General features: G+C 43.8%; 1 protein-coding gene across 3 annotated transcripts in view; it reads left to right on the top strand.

The window, feature by feature from the left end:
- Nucleotides 1–20738, top strand: part of LOC118386426 (raftlin-2-like) — a 40142-nt gene extending 19404 nt beyond the window's left edge. For 2 of the 3 annotated variants that reach the window (XM_052522864.1, XM_052522866.1), the window contains exons 3-8: nt 2983–3281; nt 12864–13082; nt 16998–17104; nt 17634–17737; nt 18475–18553; nt 19439–20738. In XM_052522864.1, coding sequence (XP_052378824.1) covers nt 2983–3281; nt 12864–13082; nt 16998–17104; nt 17634–17737; nt 18475–18553; nt 19439–19612 — 982 coding nt within the window. In that variant the 3' untranslated portion in view covers nt 19613–20738. The remainder of the gene's footprint in view (nt 1–2982; nt 3282–12863; nt 13083–16997; nt 17105–17633; nt 17738–18474; nt 18554–19438) is intronic. The other variant, XM_052522865.1, reaches the window with a different exon arrangement.
- The last annotated feature ends 13 nt before the right edge of the window (nt 20739–20751 follow it).

Genomic DNA, 20751 nt, shown 5'->3' with positions numbered 1-20751 from the left:
CATACACACGCTCCCTGCCCTTCAGCATGCTCTACCGAGCCATCCTCACCCGCCCACGACCCAGGTACCAGACACATACACACGCTCCCTTCAGCATGCTCTACCGAGCCATCCTCACCCGCCCACGACCCAGGTACCAGACACATACACACGCTCCCTGCCCTTCAGCATGCTCTACCGAGCCATCCTCACCCGCCCACGACCCAGGTACCAGACACATACACACGCTCCCTGCCCTTCAGCATGCTCTACCGAGCCATCCTCACCCGCCCACGACCCAGGTACCAGACACATACACAAGCTCCCTGCCCTTCAGCATGCTCTACCGAGCCATCCTCACCCGCCCACGACCAGGTTCCAGCTCAGTTGCCCTTCAGCATGCATGGCGCCATCCTCACCCGCCCCAGTACCAGTACACGGGTTCAGCATGCTCTAGGACCATCCCACCCGTAGACCCAGGTATGCACACATGACTGTCCTTCAGCCTGCTCTGGAGCCAACCCGCGTCTGACCCAGGTACCATACACATACACACGCTCCCTGCCCTTCAGCATGCTCTACCGAGCCATCCTCACCCGCCCACGACCCAGGTACCAGACACATACACACGCTCCCTGCTTCAGCATGCTCTTCAGCATCGGTTCTAGCTCAGTTGGTAGAGCATGGCGCTTGTAACGCCAGGGTAGTCACCCGACCACCCATACGTAGAATGTATGCACACATGACTGTAAGGCTTTACCTAAATGGCATATATACACATACACACGCTCCCTGCCCTTCAGCATGCTCTACCGAGCCATCCTCACCCGCCCACGACCCAGGTACCAGACACATACACACGCAAGGGCTGCCTTTCATGGTAGAAAATTGCCCCATTTCTAGAATCAGTTTGAAATCTGAGTCTATGCCGAAGCCGTGACAACAACCCCTAAAGGTATCCTCTTCCCAGACTAAACAGTTCAGAAGAGTTGGTGCATATATTATGGAAACATTTTATGACATATATTTTTGTTTGATTTGGACTTTGGTGGGGGATTTTTCAGCTGTTCGGGCCCACACATTTTTTTTCTGGAGACAAGCTGATGTTCGGAGCCGAAGTCTACGCCCCATCGTCTGTGACTGGTCAACAGTAGGGATTCTGTTGTCATTCAGTGATAAACGACTCGTTTTCATGCAAATTATTTCATTGAGAAATACTGCACCAAACATCTTAGTTAGATGTCAAATTGCGTGACTAAGATCTTGGCAAAAGCGCAAAAATTTATGACAGATTTCTCCTATTTAATTTGGACTATTTTGAGGAAGTGTATACTGGTTACGGTGTCTCAAAATGGACAAACAGTACTATTGCCGCTTTCGTTCTCGTTTTTCAAGCGGAAGTCTTTTAAGGGAGTATGCGAGCACACTTGTTCGGTTCAGCTCGATGAGTTGGGCTAGGTGCCAGCTGAACTGAAGCACGCTGATGCCTTAAACCCCCAACCAACCCTTAATGTATCTGAGTTCAGTATTGAAACATGCCACCCAACCAACCTGGGAAATAAACTCAGCAAAAAAATAAATGTTTTTCAGGACCCTGTCTTTCAAAGGTAATTTGTAAAAATCCAGATAACTTCACAGATCTTCATTGTAAAGGGTTTAACACTGTTTCCCATGCTTGTTCAATGAACCATAAACAATTAACGAAAATGCACCTGTAAAACGCCTGTTAAGACAGTAACAGCTTACAGACGGTAGGCAATTGTCACATGTATGAAAACTTAGGACATTAAAGAGGCCTTCTACTGACTCTGAAAATCACCAAAAGAAAGATGTCCAGGGTCCCTGCTCATCTACGTGAACGTGCCTTAGGCATGCTGCAAAGAGGCATGAGGACTGCAGATCTGGCCAGGGCAATAAATGACTATGTCTGTACTGTGAGATGCCTAAAAAAGCGCTACAGGGAGACAGGACGGACAGCTGATTGTCCTCACAGTGGCAGACCACGGGAAACAACTAGAGGTCGACCGATTATGATTTTTCAACGCCGATACCGATTATTGGAGGACCAAAAAACGCAGATAACGATACGTCGGCCGATTTTGTGTGTATATATATATATATATATATTTTTTTTTTAAATTTTTTTAATTTTTTATTTTAATTCATTTTTACATTTTATTTATTTGTAATAATGACAAATACAACAATACTGAATGAACACTTATTTTAACTTAATATAAAAATCAATAAAATAGATTTAGCCTCAAATAAATAATGAAACGTGTTCAATTTGGTTTAAATAATGCAAAAACAAGGTGTTGGAGAAGAAAGTAAAAGTGCAATGTGTGCCATGTAAGAAAGCTAGCGTTTAAGTTCCTTGCTCAGAACATGAGAACATATGAAAGCTGGTGGTTCCTTTTAACATGAGTCTTCAATATTCCCAGGTAAGAAGTTTTAGATTGTAGTTATTATAGGAATTATAGGACTATTTCCCTCTATACCATTTGTATTTCATTAACCTTTGACTATTGGATGTTCTTGTAGGCACTTTAGTATTGCCAGTGTAACAGCATAGCTTCCGTCCCTCTCCTCGCTCCTACCTGGGCTCGAACCAGGAACACAACGACAACAGCCATCCTCGAAGCAGCGTTATCCATGCAGAGCATGGGGAACAACTACTCCAAGTCTCAGAGCGAGTGACGTTTGAAATGCTATTAGCGTGCACCCCGCTAACTAGCTAGCCATTTCACATCGGTTACACCAGCCTAATCTCGGGAGTTGATAGGCTTGTATTGATAAACAGCAGAGCTGCTGGCAAAACGCACGAAAGTGCTGTTTGAATGAATAATTACGAGCCTGCTGCCGCCAATACCAAGTGTCACTTGGAAGGATTGAATGACCTGTATTCTGCTTGTGATAATTAGTGATTCACAGTTTAAACCTGTCTGAATATCTCTTTAAATGTATTTTATTTGATGTTCTCTCCTCTCTTCTGTCTCCTAGCAAGCAGGCGGTGTCCATGTGTCACAGTGTTCCGGTGTTGAGGGTGGAGGAGTGGCCTATCACAGGACAGTCTCTGACGGGTGACAATGTTAGAGCACTGATTGACAGGGTGAACAGTCGTGCCCAGGGGGGCGTGAGGTTTGTGGGCTCAGTGCTCCAGCCGGCTGGAGGAGGGGCCAGTAACGATAGGATGCCTAGCCCTAGGAGGGGCTGCCGATCACTCCCACGCACTCCTCCATGTACCCCTCCTGGTGATGGAGACACAGACCTGGAGGAGCACAGCCCTACCAACAGCCCTGGTGAGATTCTGTTATTCTTGTCTCTTCTTGTCCCGGGTCTCGTGTTCTCTTCTCGTCTTTCCTTTCCATTTAACATTTACATTTAGCAGACGCTCTTATCCAGAGCGACTTACAAATTGGTGCAAATTGGTGCATGACATCCAGTGGAACAGTCACTTTACAATAGTGCATCTAAATCTTAAGGGGGGGTGAGAAGGATTACTTATCCTATCCTAGGTATTCCTTAAAGAGATGGGGTTTCAGGTGTCTCCGGAAGGTGGTGATTGACTCCGCTGTCCTGGCGTCGTGAGGGAGTTTGTTCCACCATTGGGGGGCCAGAGCAGCGAACAGTTTAGACTGGGCTGAGCGGGAACTGTACTTCCTCAGTGGTAGGGAGGCGAGCAGGCCAGAGGTGGATGAACGCAGTGCCCTTGTTTGGGTGTAGGGCCTGATCAGAGCCTGGAGGTACTGAGGTGCCGTTCCCCTCACAGCTCCGTAGGCAAGCACCATGGTCTTGTAGCGGATGCGAGCTTCAACTGGAAGCCAGTGGAGAGAGCGGAGGAGCGGGGTGACGTGAGAGAACTTGGGAAGGTTGAACACCTCTTTTCTTTTTCTCTCTTTCTCATAACTTGGAAGGATGGCAATGCGAGACTAGTTCTCTCATCTGTCTCCTCCCCTGAACAATGTTGACATGTTGGTTATATCAGCTCTCCACACACCCTCAACATGCTGAACCCATCATCACAGCCACACTGTGGAGTCCTGGATATTTTCTCCCCTCAACACTCTACTAATCTTCCTCTTATCCCCCTCTCCTCCAGTCGGTCAGTGTAGTTCAGTTTAACTCTGTGTTGTGTGGCCTTTCCTGCCCCAGGACTATCAGTCAGCACCAACGCTTACCCACCAAGCAGGGCACAACTCCTCACCACAGAGACAACCATACAGTGACATGTCCTTGTCCTTAGCAGAGTGAGTGGAGTTCACATTATAGTTCCCATAACCTCCTTGGCTGTGTTTTTATCTAGTCTTCTTGTTCTCCTCAGTGATAGCTTGAACTGGCAGATTGATCTGACTCGCTTTTGTCTCTCTATCCTCTCTTTTCCTTCTACCCTCTCTTCTCCCTCCCTCTTTTCCCTCCCTCCCTGCCTCTCTCTTCTCCCTGCCTCTCTCTTCTCCCTCCCTCTTTTCCCTCCCTCCCTCCCTGCCTCTCTCTTCTCCCTGCCTCTCCCTGCCTCTCTCTTCTCCCTGCCTCTCTCTTTTCCCTCCCTCCCTGCCTCTCTCTTCTCCCTGCCTCTCTCTTCTCCCTGCCTCTCTCTTCTCCCTGCCTCTCTCTTCTCCCTGCCTCTCTCTTCTCCCTGCCTCTCTCTTCTCCCTCCCTCTCTCTTCTCTCCCTGCCTCTCTCTGCCTCTTCTCCCTCCCTCCCTGCCTCCCTCCCTCCCTGCCTCTCTCTCTCTCTCTCTCTTCTCCCTCCCTCCCTCCCTGCCTCTCTCTCTCCCTCTTCTCCCTCCCTCCCTCCCTGCCTCCTCTCTCTTCTCCCTGCCTCTCTCTCTCTCTTCCCCTCCCTCCCTGCACCCTCAATTCAACTTTTCATTTAAATTTCCAATGTTTACACAAGTGAAATAGATCATAAACAAAAGTGAAATAAACGATACAATCAACAGTAAACATTACACTCACAAAAGTTCCAAGTGAATAAAGACATTTCAAATGTCATATCTTTTATACAGTGTTGTAATGAGGTGCAAATAGAATAAATAAACATATGGGTTGTATTTACAGTGGTGTTTGTTCTTCACTGGTTGACCTTTTCTTGTGGTAACAGGTCACAAATCTTGCTGCTGTGATTGCACACTATGGTATTTCACCCAATATGTGTGTGTATACATACATACATACATACATACATACATACATACATACATACATACATACATACATACATACATACATACATACATACATACATACATACATACATACATACATACATACATACAACAGTATTCGAAAGTATTCACCCCCTTGAACTTTGCGACCTTTTGCCACATTTCATGCTTCAAACATAAAGATATAAAACTGTATTTTTTTGTGAAGAATCAACAACAAGTGGGACACAATCATGAAGTGGAACGACATTTATTGGTTATTTCAAACTTTTTTAACAAATCAAAAACTGAAAAATTGGACGTGCAAAATTATTCAGCCCCCTTAAGTTAATACTTTGTAGCGCCACCTTTTGCTGCGATTACAGCTGTAAGTCGCTTGGGGTATGTCTCTATCAGTTTTGCACATCGAGAGACTGAAATGTTTTCCCATTCCTCCTTGCAAAACAGCTCGAGCTCAGTGAGGTTGGATGGAGAGCATTTGTGAACAGCAGTTTTCAGTTCTTTCCACAGATTCTCGATTGGATTCAGGTCTGGACTTTGACTTGGCCATTCTAACACCTGGATATGTTTATTTTTTAACCATTCCATTGTAGATTTTGCTTTATGTTTTGGATCATTGTCTTGTTGGAAGACGAATCTCTGTCCCAGTCTCAGGTCTTTTGCAGACTCCATCAGGTTTTCTTCCAGAATGGTCCTGTATTTGGCTCCATCCATCTTCCCATCCATTTTAACCATCTTCCCTGTCCCTGCTGAAGAAAAGCAGGCCCAAACCATGATGCTGCCACCACCATGTTTGACAGTGGGGATGGTGTGTTCAGGCTGATGAGCTGTGTTGCTTTTACGCCAAACATAACGTTTTGCATTGTTGCCAAAAAGTTCAATTTTAGTTTCATCTGACCAGAGCACCTTCTTCCACATGTTTGGTGTGTCTCCCAGGTGGCTTGTGGCAAACTTTAAACAACACTTTTTATGGATATCTTTAAGAAATGGCTTTCTTCTTGCCACACTTCCATAAAGGCCAGATTTGTGCAATATACGACTGATTGTTGTCCTATGGACAGAGTCTCCCACCTCAGCTGTAGATCTCTGCAATTCATCCAGAGTGATCATGGGCCTCTTGGCTGCATCTCTAATCAGTCTTCTCCTTGTATGAGCTGAAAGTTTAGAGGGACGGCCAGGTCTTGGTAGATTTGCAGTGGCCTGATATTCCTTCCATTTCAATATTATCAAGTTTAATATCCAATAAATGTCGTTCCACTTCATGATTATGTCCCACTTGTTGTTGATTCTTCACAAAAAAAATGTTTTATATCTTTATGTTTGAAGCCTGAAATGTGGCAAAAGGTCGCAAAGTTCAAGGGGTCCGAATACTTTCGCAAGGCACTGTATATAGGAGAATATATATATATATATATATGGGAGTTTATCAAAATTGGATTTGTTTTCGAATTCTTTGTGGGTCTGTGTAATCTGAGGGAAAGATGTCTCTAATATGGTTATACATTTGGCACGAGGTTAGGAAGTGCAGCTCAGTTTTCACCTCATTTTGTGGGCAGTGTGCACATAGCCTGTCATTTCTTGAGAGCCAGGTCTGCCAACGGCAGCCTTTCTCAATAGCAAGGCTATGCTCACTGAGTCTGAACATAATATTTGACTAACTTAAGTTTGGGTCAGTCACAGTGGTCAGGTATTCTGCCACTGTGTACTCTCTGTTTAGGGCCAAGTAGCATTCTAGTTTGCTCTGTTTTTTTAATAAATTCTTTCCAATGTGTCAAGTAATTATCTTTTTGTTTTCTCATGGTTTGGTTGGGTCTTATTGTGTTGCTGTCCTGGGGCTCTGTAGGGTGTGTTTTTGTTTGAGAACAGAGCCCCAGGACCAGCTTGCTGAGGGGACTCTTCTCCAGGTTCATCTCTCTGTAGGCGATGGCTTTGTTATGGAAGGTTTTGGAATCGCTTCCTTTGAGGTGGTTGTAGAATTTAACGGCTCTTTTCTGGATTTTTGATAATTTGCGGTTATCGGCCTAATTCTGCTCTGCATGATTTAATTTGTGTTTTATGTTGTACACTGAGGATATTTTTGCAGAATTCTGCATGTAGACTCTTAATTTGGTGTTTCTCATTTTGTGAATTCATGGTTGGTGAGCGGACCCCAGACCTCACAACCATAAAGGGCAATGGGTTCTATAACTGATTCAAGTATTTTAGCCAGATCCTAAGTTACATGTGGCACTGATGTTTAGGCTGAGGTATGTATAGTTTTTTTGTCTGCTCTAGGGCAATGGTGTCTAACTGGAATTTGTATTCATGGTACTGGCAACTGGACCTTTTTTGGAACACCATTATTTTGGTCTTACTGAGATTTACTGTCAGGGCCCAGGTCTGACAGAATCTGTGCATAAGATCTAGGTGCTGCTGTAGGCCCTCCTTGGTTGGGGACAGAAGCACCAGTTCATCAGCAAACAGTAGACATTTGACTTCAGATTCCAGTAGGGTGAGGCCGGGTGCTGCAGACTTTTCTAGTGCCCTCGCCAATTCGTTGATACAGTCCAAGTCGGAAGTTTACATACACTTAGGTTGGAGTCATTGGAACTTGTTTTTCAACCACTCCAAAAATGTCTTGTTAACAAACTATAGTTTTGGCAAGTCAGTTAGGACATCTACTTTGTGCATGACACAAGTAATTTTTCCAACAATTGTTTACAGACAAATTATTTAACTTATAATTCACTGTATCACAATTCCAGTGGGTCAGAAGTTTACATACACTAAATTGACTGTGTCTTGAAACAGCTTGGAAAATTCCAGAAAATTATGTAATGGCTTTAGAAGTTTCTGTAGGGCTAATTGACATCATTTGAGTTAATTGGAGGTGTACCTGTGGATGTATTTCAATCCCACTTCTGACACCAGCCGCGGCTTTTGTGGAGCGATGGGTAACAATGCTTCGAGGGTGACTGTTGATGTGTGCAGAGCGTCCCTGGTTCGCGCCCAGGTCGTGGCGAGGATAGGGACGGAAGCTATACTGTTACATTGGTAATTTTGACATCATGGGGATATCAAGTAAATCAGCCAAGACCTCAGAAAAAAATGGTATACCTTCACAAGTCTGGTTCATCCTTGGGAGCAATTTCCAAACGCCTGAAAGTACCACATTGATCTGTACAAACAATAGTACACAAGTATAAATACCATGGGACCACGCAGCCATCATACTGCTCAGGAAGGAGACTCGTTCTGTCTCCTAGAGATTAACGTACTTTGGTGCGAAAAGTGCAAATCAATCCCAGAACAACAGCAAAGAACCTTGTGAAGATGCTGAAGGAAACAGGTACAAAAGTATCTAAATTCACAGTAAAACAAGTCCTATATCGACATAACCTGAAAGGCCGCTGAGCAAGAAAGAAGCCACTGCTCCAAAACCGTCATAAAAAAGCCAGACTACGTTTTACAACTACACATGGGGACAAAGATAATACTTTTTGGAGAAATGTCCTCTGGTCTGATGAAACAAAAATAGAACTCTTTGGCCTTAATGGCCATCGTTATGTTTGGAGGAAAAAGGGGGAGGCTTGCAAACCAAAGAACACCATCCCAACCGTGAAGCACGGGGGTGGTAGCATCATGCTGTGGGGGTGCTTTGCTGCAGGAGGGACTGGTGCACTTCACAAAATAGATGGCATCAGGAGGCTGGGAAATTATGTGGCTATATTGAAGCAACATCTCGAGACATCAGTCAGGAAGTTAAAGCTTGGTCGCAAATGGGTCTTCCGAATGGACAATGACCCCAAGTATACTTCCAAAGTTGTGGCAAAATGGCTTAAGGACAACAAAGTCAAGGTATTGGAGTGGCCATCTCAAAGCCCTGACCTCAATCCTATAGAAAATGTGTGGGCAGAACTGAAAAAGCGTGTGCGAGCAAGGAGGCCTGAACCTGATTCAGTTACACCAGCACTGTCAGGAGGAATGGGCCAAAATCCACCCAACTTATTGTGGGAAGCTTGTGGAAGGCTACCTGAAACGATTGACCCAAGTTAAACAATTTAAAGGCAATGCTACCAAATACTAATTGAGGGTATGTAAACTTCTGACCCACTGGGAATGTGATGAAAGAAATAAAAGCTGAAATAAATAAATCTCTCTACTATTATTCTGACATTTCACATTCTTAAAATAAAGTGGTGATCCTAACTGACCTAAACCAGGGAATTTTTACAAGGATTACATTTTAGGAATGGTGAAAAACTGAGTTTAAATGTAGTTTGCTAAGGTGTATGTTGGTTGGGGTGGGTCATCTAGGTAATTACATTTCTATGTTGGCCTGGTATGGTTCCCAATCAGAGGCAGCTGTTTATCGTTGTCTCTGATTGGGGATCATATTTAGGCAGCCATTTCCCTTTTGTGTTTTGTGGGATCTTGACTTTGTATAGTTGCCTGTGAGCACTATAGCAGCTTCACGTTTCGTTTTGTGCAATCTTTTCTTTGAGTTTCACTTCATAATAAAGAGGATGGAACCATACCACGCTGCATCTTGGTCCACTCATTATGACGATCGTGACAGTATATATGTTGAAGAGAATGGGGCTTAAGCTGCATCCCTGTCTCACCCCCCGGTCCTGTGTCAATTTTTACTTCACACTGTTGTTTGTGTACATGGATTTCATAATGTTGTATATTTTCAATGAATTTGTATAGCAGACCCTCATGCCAAATTGAGTCATAAGCTTTTTTGTCATCAAAGCATGAGAAGACTTCACTTTTGTTTTGGATTGTTTGTTTGTCAATTAGGGTGTGCAGGGTGTATACGTGGTCTGTCGTACGGTCATTTGATAAAAAGCCAAGTTGACATTTGCTCAGTACATTGTTTTCGCTGAGGAAATGTACAAGTCTGCTGTTAATGATAATGCCCAAGGTTGCTCTTGACGCATATCTGATGGTAGTTATTGGGGTCAAATTTGTCTCCACTTTTGTGGATTGGGGTGATCAGTCCCTGGTTCTAAATATTGGGGAAGATGTCAGAGCTGAGGATGATGTTCAAGTATAGCCAATTGGAACTTGTGGTCAGTATATTGAATCATTTCATTTAGGATAACATCGACAACCTTTTTGGATTGGAGGGTTTCTATTTTGTCCTATAGTTCATTCAATGTAGTTTTAGAATCCAGTGGGTTCTGGTTCTCTTTAATAGTTGATTCTAAGATTTATATTAGATCTTGTAAAGGTTTTAGCTGTTTGTTCTTTGTTATAGAGCCAAAAAGATTGGAGAAGTGGTTTACCCAGACATCTCTGTTTTGGATAGAACTCCTTGTGTTGTTTGTTTAGATTTTCCCAGAAGTGGTTTGATTCTATGGATTCTTCAATTACATTGAGCTGATTTCTGACATGCTGTTCCTTATTTTTCCGTGGTGTATTTCTGTATTGTTTTAGTGATTCACCATAGTGACGGTGTAGGCTCAAGTTTTCTGCGTCTTTGTTTGTGGTTGGATAGGTTTCTCAATTTCTTTCTTAGGTTTTTGCATTCTTCATCAAACCATTTGCCATAGTTGTTCATTTTCTTAGGTTGTCTGCTTGAAATTTTTAGATTTGATAGGGAAGCTGAGAGGTCAAATATACTATTTAGGTTTTCTACTGCCAAGTTTATACCTTCCCTATTACAGTGAAACCTTTTCTCCAGAAAATTGTCAAGAAGGGGTTGAATTTGTTGTTGCTTAATTGTTTTCCACACTATTTTTCTTCCATCTATATAATTTCTTAATATTCAGTTCCTTTGGCTTTGATGCCTCATGATTGAGCAGAGCTCTGTTCAAGTAGTGTGGTTTTGCTGTGATCTGATAGGGCGTTCAGTCAGTCCACTGACACACCCCTAATAGACTCTGGGTTGAGGTCAGTGATAAAGTAGTCTACAGTACCTGAAAGATTAGTGGAATCTGTGTGAGTAGCTGGACAGGTAGGATGACTGACAGTGAAGGTGAACAGGTGGTCACGTGTCAGGTGACAGAGAACGGATGAGACTGAGGCAGGAATTCCTTTAACCATAAAGTGGTATATTTACTGAGTAGTCTGTGCTGCATCACAAAGGAAACAAATAACATGTATCCAATCAAATTCATAATTCCATACCAATCATTCATGATTAACATAATTAGGGAAGTCAACAATCCAGTTCATTAAGAAGTCCATAGTAATCATCCGTGAGTCATTTAGGCTCGTAACTATTTATCATAAATCATGAAAGAATACAAACAGTGGTCATTCAATTTATAATCCCCATTAGTTTGATATCAAAGTCGATCAGTTAGCAAACAATGACAGTTCTCATTTCACCCTTTCAATTGTCTTCATGTGTACATGTAATCAATTTCATTGCATAATTGGCCTCTGAGGATCCGTAGGGCCGTGATCATTGACAATTCACATTACACAATATGTTTGAAGCTGCGCTCCGCGGTAATAACTATTAACAATAACTGATGGCCCACTCTCCGGATCGCAACAGATAGTTCAGATGAAAGGTAACAGAGTCGGTGGACTTACGTGGATTCCTGGATGCACAGAACTTCTGGATCAGATGGAGTTAAGGAAGAGAAAGCAGAGCTCAGGCAATAGCAATTTCCTCCTCTTATGGAGTTGAGATCTGTCTGACATTTCCACCTGACCTAATTAAAGTTCCCCTGGCCCAGCTGAGTAAGTGGCAATGAATTAAAGGATTATTCCACCAACTCCATGGGCCTTTTCTACAGTACTACTGCCAAGAGATGAGCTATAGGTGTACCCACCATAGGAGTCTCCTCAACGCCTACCATTGACTATGTACATACCAAACGTCTGACAGAGCTGCAGGAGTTGTGACCCATTTTTGTTGATTATGTTGTTGTAGTTGTGTCCTAGGGGGGCATATGGGCGAGGGAATACTGCCACCTCCAGGTAGGTGTTTGTCCCACTGTGTGCTGAGGGTGTTGGGTTCTTGTCCAGTTCTGGCATTTAGGTCGCCACAGACTAGTACATGTTCCTGGGCCTGGAAATGGTTGACCTCCCCCTCTAGGATGGAGAAGCTGTCATCAATAATGTATGGGGATTCTATTGGGGGGATATAGGTAGCACACAGGAGGACATTTCTCTGTTGAGATTATTTCCTTTTTCATTTCTAGCCAGATGTAAAATGTTCCTGTGTTGACTAATGTAATAGAGTGGGTTAGGTCTGCTCTTACCTCGTTAGCATACCCCCTGAGTCTCTTCCCTGTTCCACACCTGGTAGTTTGGTGGATGGGACTACCAGCTCTCTGTAACCTAGAGGGCGACCAGTGGGTCCATCTCCTCTATACCACCCATCTGGTAGTGTGGTGGATGGGACTACCAGCTCTCTGTAACCTAGAGGGCAACCAGTGGGTCTGTCTCCTCTATACCACCCACCTGGTAGTGTGGTGGATGGGACTACCAGCTCTCTGTAACCTAGAGGGAAACCAGTGGGTCCGTCTCCTTTATACCATGTTTCATGTAGGATGACAATGTCTGTATTTCCAATTTATTTGATTAAGTCTGGTTCTTGCTCTTTAGGTCAAAGGCAGATGACCTCAGACCTTGAATATTCCAGGATGAGATAGTAAAAGCTTTGTGTTCCATAGTCTCTAGTGTTGTTTTTGTGTGGTTTACGCCCGGACCATCACCGAGCATGTTGAGCATCTCTCTCTCTCTCCATCCTTACCTCCTCCCCATCTCTCAGACCTGAGGTTGCTGGTGTTTTTCCACTCGTGGGCACCAGGCTGTGCTCCTCTGGACGCTCTGGGCTGCCAGTACCACCAGGGGGCGTTGTCCATGCGCGTGTCCAGGAAGGGACCAATGGTCAGCTCGCTGGAGGCAGATTGGCTGGAGCTGACTGCAGCCTACTACTGCAAAGGCTGGTCATTGGTGGACTCGTTTGTGTACTGGGACACACCCAAAGGTACTGTCAAATACTAAGATATAGAGAGACTTCTAAGGTGAATGTACATCCGTGCCCCCCTCATACACATGATCTTATTCATTATGATTCACAACATACAACTAAACTTAGATCAGCAATCGTACTCTGAGAAAACGAGCCTAGGAACTACTGTGTAGTAGTGGCATGTAGAACTCTTCTGTAGTGACAGCCACATCAGGCTTAGAAAGCAAAAACAACGTGCATGCTGTGACATCTTGCCTAGGAGTTGTAAGGTCTCCAACAATGATAGGTCAACATCCTATTACAGTTTACTTCTCTGGAAGAGAGGATGGGATTAAAGAGATTAAGAACACTTTGTCCTCATCCATCTCTCGTGAATCCACATCTTTCTCAATCATCCTCTCATTCTGCTACTCTATCCATTATTGTCTTTTCAGAAATCTGTTGTGTTTTGTCTCCCCGCTTCCTTCGTCCCACGGATCAGTCACTTCCTGTTTCCCAGTCCCTGCTCCTTCTCTCCCTTGTCCCCACCCTTCTATCCCTCCTCCTGCTCTATCCTTCTCAATCTTCCTGCTCTCTCCTCCTTCCTACTCCTCCCCTTCTATCCCTCCTCCTGCTCTATCCTCCTTCTCAATCTTCCTGCTCTCTCCTCCTTCCTTCTCCTCCCCTTCTATCCCTCCTCCTTCTCCCTCTTCCTGCTCTCTCCTCCTTCCTTCTCCCCCTTCTATCCCTCCTCCTCCTCTCCCACCTTTCCTGCTCTCTCCTCCTCACTCCCTTCTCCTTTTCTTTCCCCTCCCTCTTCTTCCACTGTGGCTATATTTGGACCTCTCTTCCCAACCTGGCTTCTTGTTGCACCATAGACTAGCAGCATAAAATCCACATCATTTGTAGACATCTGGGGCCTGAGAGTATAGCACACAGGGGACTCTCGCTCACATACAGACTACTTCTTCATGTCTTTAACTAGCTCATTGTCATGCCAATGACATACTTTCACTACTGACTAGAATTCACTGCCTCGCAGAGCATTGTTCACGTTGCAGTTCAACAGCTACTGTTAAGGTATTTTATTTAACCTTTATTTAACTAGGAAAGTCAGTTAAGAACAAATTATTATTTACAATGACGGCCTACCAAAATGCCTCCTGCGGGGACAGGGGCCTGGGATTTACATTTTTTAAATAGATACAATATAAATATAGGACAAAACACACATCACAACGAGACAACACAACACTACATAAAGAGAGACCTAAGACAGCATGATGACAACACAACATGGTAGCAGCACAAAAAAATTGTATAAACATTATTACAGACAACAGCACAAAGGGCAAGAAGGTAGAGACAACAATACATCACACAAGGTATCTGGTGACGCACGTCTGTCCACCGATTGCATTCATGTAACTCAGATTCATGTATGGTTTTTATGTTTTCTGGTTGATATGCGTTGTGTGTTGATACACTGAACAAAAATATAAATACAACAAGTAAAGTGTTGGTCCCATGTTTCATGAGCTGAAATAAAAGATCCCAGACATGTTTCATACTCACAAAAAGCTTATTTCGCTCAAATTTTGTGCCCAAATTTGTTTACATCCCTGATAGTGAGCATTTCTCCTTTGCCAAGATAATCCATCCACGTGACAGGAGTGGCATATCAAGAAGCTGATTAAACAGCATGATCATTACACAGCTGCATCTTGTGCTGAGGACAATAAAAGCCCACTCTAAAATTTGCAGTTTTGTCACACAACACAATGCCACAGATGTCTCAAGTTGAGGGAGTGTTGGCAGAATTGGCAGAAATTCCACTATGCCCTCAGACGAACCATCAAACAGGCAAAGCGTCAATACAGGACTAAGATTGAATCCTACTACACTGGCTCTGAGGCTCGTCGGATCTCTGTAGTCTGTAAAAGGGAAACCCAGCCGCGAGCTGCCTAGTGACACGAGCCTACCAGATGGGCTAAATGCCTTTTATGCTTGCTTCGAGGCGAGCAACACTGAAGCATGCATGAGAGCACCAGCTGTTCGGAACTACTGTGTGATCTCGCTCTCCGTCGACGATGTGAGCTAGACCTTTAAACAGGTCAACATTCGCAGGGCCAGACAGATTACCAGGCCGTGTACTCCAAGCATGTGTGGACCAAGTGTCTTCACTGACATTTTAAACCTCTCCCTGACCGAGTCTGGAATACCTATATATTTCAAGCAGACCACCGTAATTCCTGAGCCCAAGAATGTCAAGGTAACCTGCCTAAATGACTACCGCCATGAAGTGCTTTGAAAGGCTGGTCATGGCTCACATAAACACCATCATCCCGGAAACCATAGACCCACTTCAATTCGCATACCGCCCCAACAAGTCCACAGATGACGCAATCTCAATTGCACTCCACACTGCCTTTTCCCACCTGGACAAAAGGAACACCTATGTGAAAAAGCTGTTCATTGACTACAGCTCAGCGTTCAACACCATAGTGCCCACAAAGCTCATCACAAAGCTAAGGACCCTGAGACTAAACACCTCTCTATGCAACTGGAGCCTGGACTTCCTGATGGGGCTGTTGTGGAGCAGGTCAGGTGGTTCAAGTTCCTTCGTGTACACAACACCAACAAACTATCATGGTCCAAACACACTAAGTCAGTCGTGAAGAGGGCACGACAATGCCTATTCCCCCTCAGGAGAATGTAAAGATTAGCCATGGGTCCCAGATTCTCAATTGTTTTTACAGCTACACTATCAAGAGCATCCTGACCGGTTGCATCACCGCCTGATATGGCAACTACTCAGCATCTGACCATAAGGCGCTACAGAGGATAGTGCTTCCTGCCATCCAGGACCTCTATACTAGACGTGTCAGAGGAAGGCCCAAAAAATTGTTAGACTGCAGCCACACAAGTCACAGACTGTTCTCTCTGCTACCGCATGGTACCGGAGCACTAAGTCTGTCCAAAAGACTCCTTAACAGCTTCTACCCCTAAGCCATAAGACAAATGGCAATTAACAATTAATCAAATGGCTACTCGGTAATGGTACCCCCTGTATAAAGCCTTGGTATTGTTATTTTATTGTGTTACTTTTCATTTTATTTTGTACTTTAATTTTAGTAAATCTTTTTAACATCATTGTTGGTTAAGGGCGTGTAAGTAAGCATTTCACGGTTGTTGTATTCAGCGCATGTGACAAATAACATTTTTATTTGATTTGAATGTGCGAATGTCCACCAGAGCTGTTGCCAGAAAATGTCATGTTAATTTCTCTAACATAAGCCGCCTCCAACGTCGTTTTAGAGAATTTGGCAGTATGTCCAACCGGCTTCACATCCGCAGACTACTTGTATGGTGTCGTCTGGGCGAGCGGTTTGCTGATGTCAACGTTGTGAACAGAGTGCCCCATGGTGGGGTTATGGTATGGGCAGGCATTTTATCAGTGGAAATTTTAATGATACCATGATGAGATCCTGTCGTGCCATTCATCCGGCGTCATTACTTCATGTTTCAGCATAATGCACAGCCCCATATCACAAGGATCTGTAAACAATTCCTGGAAGATTGGAAATGACCCAGTTCTTCCATGGCCTGCATTCTAACTAGACATGTCACTCTTTGAACATATTTGTGATGCTCTTGATTGATGTGTATGACACAATCATCAGCCTGATCAACTCTATGCGAAAGAGATGTCGCGCTGCATGAGGCAAATGGTAGTCACACCAGATACTGACTGGTTTTCTGATCCACACCCCTACAATTATTTTGTTTAAGGTATCTGTGTATTCCCAGTAATGTGATATCCATAGATTGATTTATTTATTTAAACTGACTGATTCTTATATGAACTGTAACTCGGTAAAATCTCGGATATTGTTGCATGTTGCGTTTATATTTTTGTTCAGTATAGTTTACTGTGTGTGTTGTTGTCAGGTGAGCCTGTGCCCAGGTCACTAGAGGGGCTGTTTGTCTATGAGGAGAGAAGCACTGCCCCTCCTGCCAATGACACTATCGTAGTGGAGCAGTGGATCGTCATCGAGGTCAGAGAGCCGTGTGTGCATGCGTGGGTCAGTCAGTGAGGACAGGTGAATGTGTTGCAGTAGGTATTCCCTAGGGAAGATCCTGTAGGAAGAGAGAGGTTAGCATTGCGTGTGTGTGGGGGGAGAGATTAGCACCGTGTGTGTGGGGGGAGAGATTAGCATTGTGTGTGTGTGGGGGGGGAGATTAGCATCGTGTGTGTGGGGGGAGAGATTAGCACCGTGTGTGTGGGGGGAAGAGATTAGCACCGTGTGTGTGTGTGTGGGGGGAAGAGATTAGCACCGTGTGTGTGTGTGGGGGGGAAGAGATTAGCACCGTGTGTGTGTGTGGGGGGAGAGATTAGCACCGTGTAGGGGGGGGGGATTAGCATTGTGTCTGTGTTGGGGGAGATTTGCATCGTGTCTGTGGGGGGTGGAGATTGTTTGTGTGTCAGCAACCCTAATGGTAACACAAGAAGATGGATAAACAAGTGTAGAAAACATTCAACAATTACCTTTATCCAGTGTTTGACAACATTGTTGTGCTGTGTAGGGTTCTGATGTGAAGACAGATTACGGGCCACTCCTTCACACACTGGCTGAGTTCGGCTGGCTGCTCACCTGTGTCCTGCCCACACATATCATCCGCCATGACAGGTAACACACATAATTGATGGACATTTTGATATTAATGTTGTTGGACCAGTCTTGGCTCAAGTCTCTGTACTCAAGTGATGAACCTGACAATGCACTTAAATGTTTTGTGTGTTGCCTGATGGCAGTGGAGGTAAAAGTACCCAATTTTCATTCCTGAGTAAAAGTAAAGATACCTTAATAGAAAATAACTCAAGTAAAAGTCACACAGTAAAATACAACTTGAGTAAAAGTCTACAAGTATTTTGTTTGAAATATACTAAATCATTTCAAATTCCTTATATTAAGCAAACCAGACAGCATAATTGTCTTGTTTATTTTAATTTAGGGATAGCCAGAGGCACACTCCAACACTCAGACATAATTTACAAACTTAGCATGTGTTTAGTGAGTCCTTGAGGCAGTAGGGAGGTCCAGGGATGTTCTCTTGATAAGTGTGTGAATTTGATCATTTTTTTTTTGTCCTGGTAAGCATTCAAAATGTAACGAGTACATTTGGGTGTCAAAGAAAATATATGTAATTTTCTTTAGGAATGTAGTGAAGTAAAAGTTGTCAAATATAAATAGTAAAGTACAGATACCCCAGAAATCTACTTAAATAGTACTTTAAATATTTTCACTTAATTTACACCACTGCCCGATGGTCCAGAACAAACACGTCAATTTTGTAGCCCGGGTCATCACGCCTTATTTGACTGTTTTCCTTCACAAACGTTTGTAATGTTGTGTGTTTTGTCTAGTGATGGTAACCTGGCAACCAAGCATGTGGTGTTCCTACAGAGACCAATCAAGACCTCTTCAATACCACAGAGGAACCATGTGAGGGCTTGTTTTCAGTTAGCAGCTTTCCTGTTGTAGTGTTTTTGTTCTATGTGGATTTTGTAACATGATAAAGGGAAGTGGAAAATGAAAGCAAATTGAGATGTAGCAGTATCATACAAATCAATTAATTGTATTAATAAGGATCTGACCCTTTATTACATTTTTGCCTAAAATAACATACCCAAATCTAACTACCTGTAGCTCAGGACCTGAAGCAAGGATATGCATATTCTTGCAAACACTTTGAAGTTTGTGGAAATGTGAAATTAATGTAGGAGAATAACACATCAGATCTGGTAAAGGATAAAGAACTTTTTGTTGCCATCTTCAAAATGCAAACCCAGGCACAATATAGATTTGCCACTAGATGGCAGCAGTGTATGTGCAAAGTAATACACTGATCCAATAAACCATTGCATTTCTGTTCAAAATGTATCAAGACTGCTCAAATGCACCTAATTGGTTTATTAATAACTAAGTTCATAACTGTGCACTCTCCTCAAATAATAGCATGGTATTCTTTCACTAATAGCTACTGTAAATTGGACAGTGCAGTTAGATTAGTTTATGTCCTGGTTACTTATGTCATGCTAATCACATTAACGCACTTTAGCTCAACCGTCCCGAGGGTGGGACACCGATCTGTAGAGATCCTTAAGAGGTTTTAAATTGCTACACTATAATGCCTGAATTAAACCTTAAAACACTCAACTTCGATGTCTAATTCTGAAGTGAGACTGAAAGCTAGTTGCCGTTACACACATCTACATGTTGCTTTTACTAGATATTTGAATGACCTGTGACTTATTTGCATAATGTTTAGCGTTACTGCATAGTCACCATCAGACACATGAATGACTCTTCCTCTCTGTCCTCTCCAAGGCCAGGTCCATTCAGAGCGACGTGTCCACTGGCTCTGTGAGTCGAGGTGTGGGCAGCCCCCTAACACCCCCCAATGTGGAGTTGTCCCCCACCGCTGGGGGTATCGGGGGGTTCCCCGTCTTCGGAGGGGGATACCAGCACCCTGTCCCACCTAGAGGGGGGCTTCGAGCATGACGGGGTGGCAGAGTTGACCTGCATGTGACCCCTGCTATCCCTCTAATCGCTTCCCTAACCAAGAAGACTAGAAAAGCAAAACTTGGCACGGTTTTTTAAAATTATGAAGTGTTATTTTTATACATTTTGTTGGGAAAAGCAAGCTGTCGAGACACCTTTGTTCGTACCCTCACACATATGCACTTAACAGTCCAGATTCACACATCACATCTCATTGTTCACACAGCACCTTTTTCATATGATGAGAAAGAACACACACATTCACACAACTGTGACCAGCAGAAAGCACAGGACATCTCCACAATGACCGAGGGAACCAGGAAGAAGCTTCCATGCAGACACACAGACCACTGGATTGATCTCTAACCAACTACACAGCTGGTTGTTGGAACGTGTCCCCACGTTTTGGGACCCCCCCCCCCCCAGAACTGCCAACACCTCCGTTCAATACAACTTTAATCTCATCCTCTGGACGTGTAACATCACACCTACTCTGGCACATGGTGACACAGGCTAGAAGCACAGCTACATTGGGTTGAATACATTGTAGTGCAGCTGACTAGGTATTCCCTTTCCTGCTCCTCTCCCCTGTTGTCTCAAACACACCCAGCTGGAAGGAAACGTACCAGGTGGACAAATACACTCTCACTGTGTGTTGGTGCTACTGTCCAGGGCCTTGCAGCATTCAGCAATATTATTCAGACATCTTCCTGTGATAGTTGTCAAACTAGGGCTGTTTTAGTTCAGGCCTGGAGAAGATTATTTGTACAGTAATTGCATGGGTGAGTTTTATTTCCACATACCAGACTGCTAAGCCACAGTGTTGCCTGGGAATTAATTGATAACATACTGAACCTTCTCCAGATATGTACATTGTCTGATTGTTCACGATGTCATCATTAGTGTGCATTTTTATTCATTGGCATCAGATCAGATTCTATTCCTGCACCTATTGTCATTCGAAATAGCTGGTAGTTATTATTTCATGGTACTGGTTATCAGGCCTCAATTGTTTTCATTCTGCCCAGTGATAATTCCTTTCCTCAGTTCTTCAGACAAAGGCCCTATTGTGTTACTAAGGGAGATGACATTTGTTTAATACTATTAAAGTATTTGTATAAGAGAACACCACAATGGAG

Source organism: Oncorhynchus keta, chromosome 7 (genome assembly GCF_023373465.1).
Source record: "Oncorhynchus keta strain PuntledgeMale-10-30-2019 chromosome 7, Oket_V2, whole genome shotgun sequence".
NCBI lineage: Eukaryota > Metazoa > Chordata > Actinopteri > Salmoniformes > Salmonidae > Oncorhynchus > Oncorhynchus keta.
This window is presented reverse-complemented; position numbering and strand designations above follow the sequence as displayed.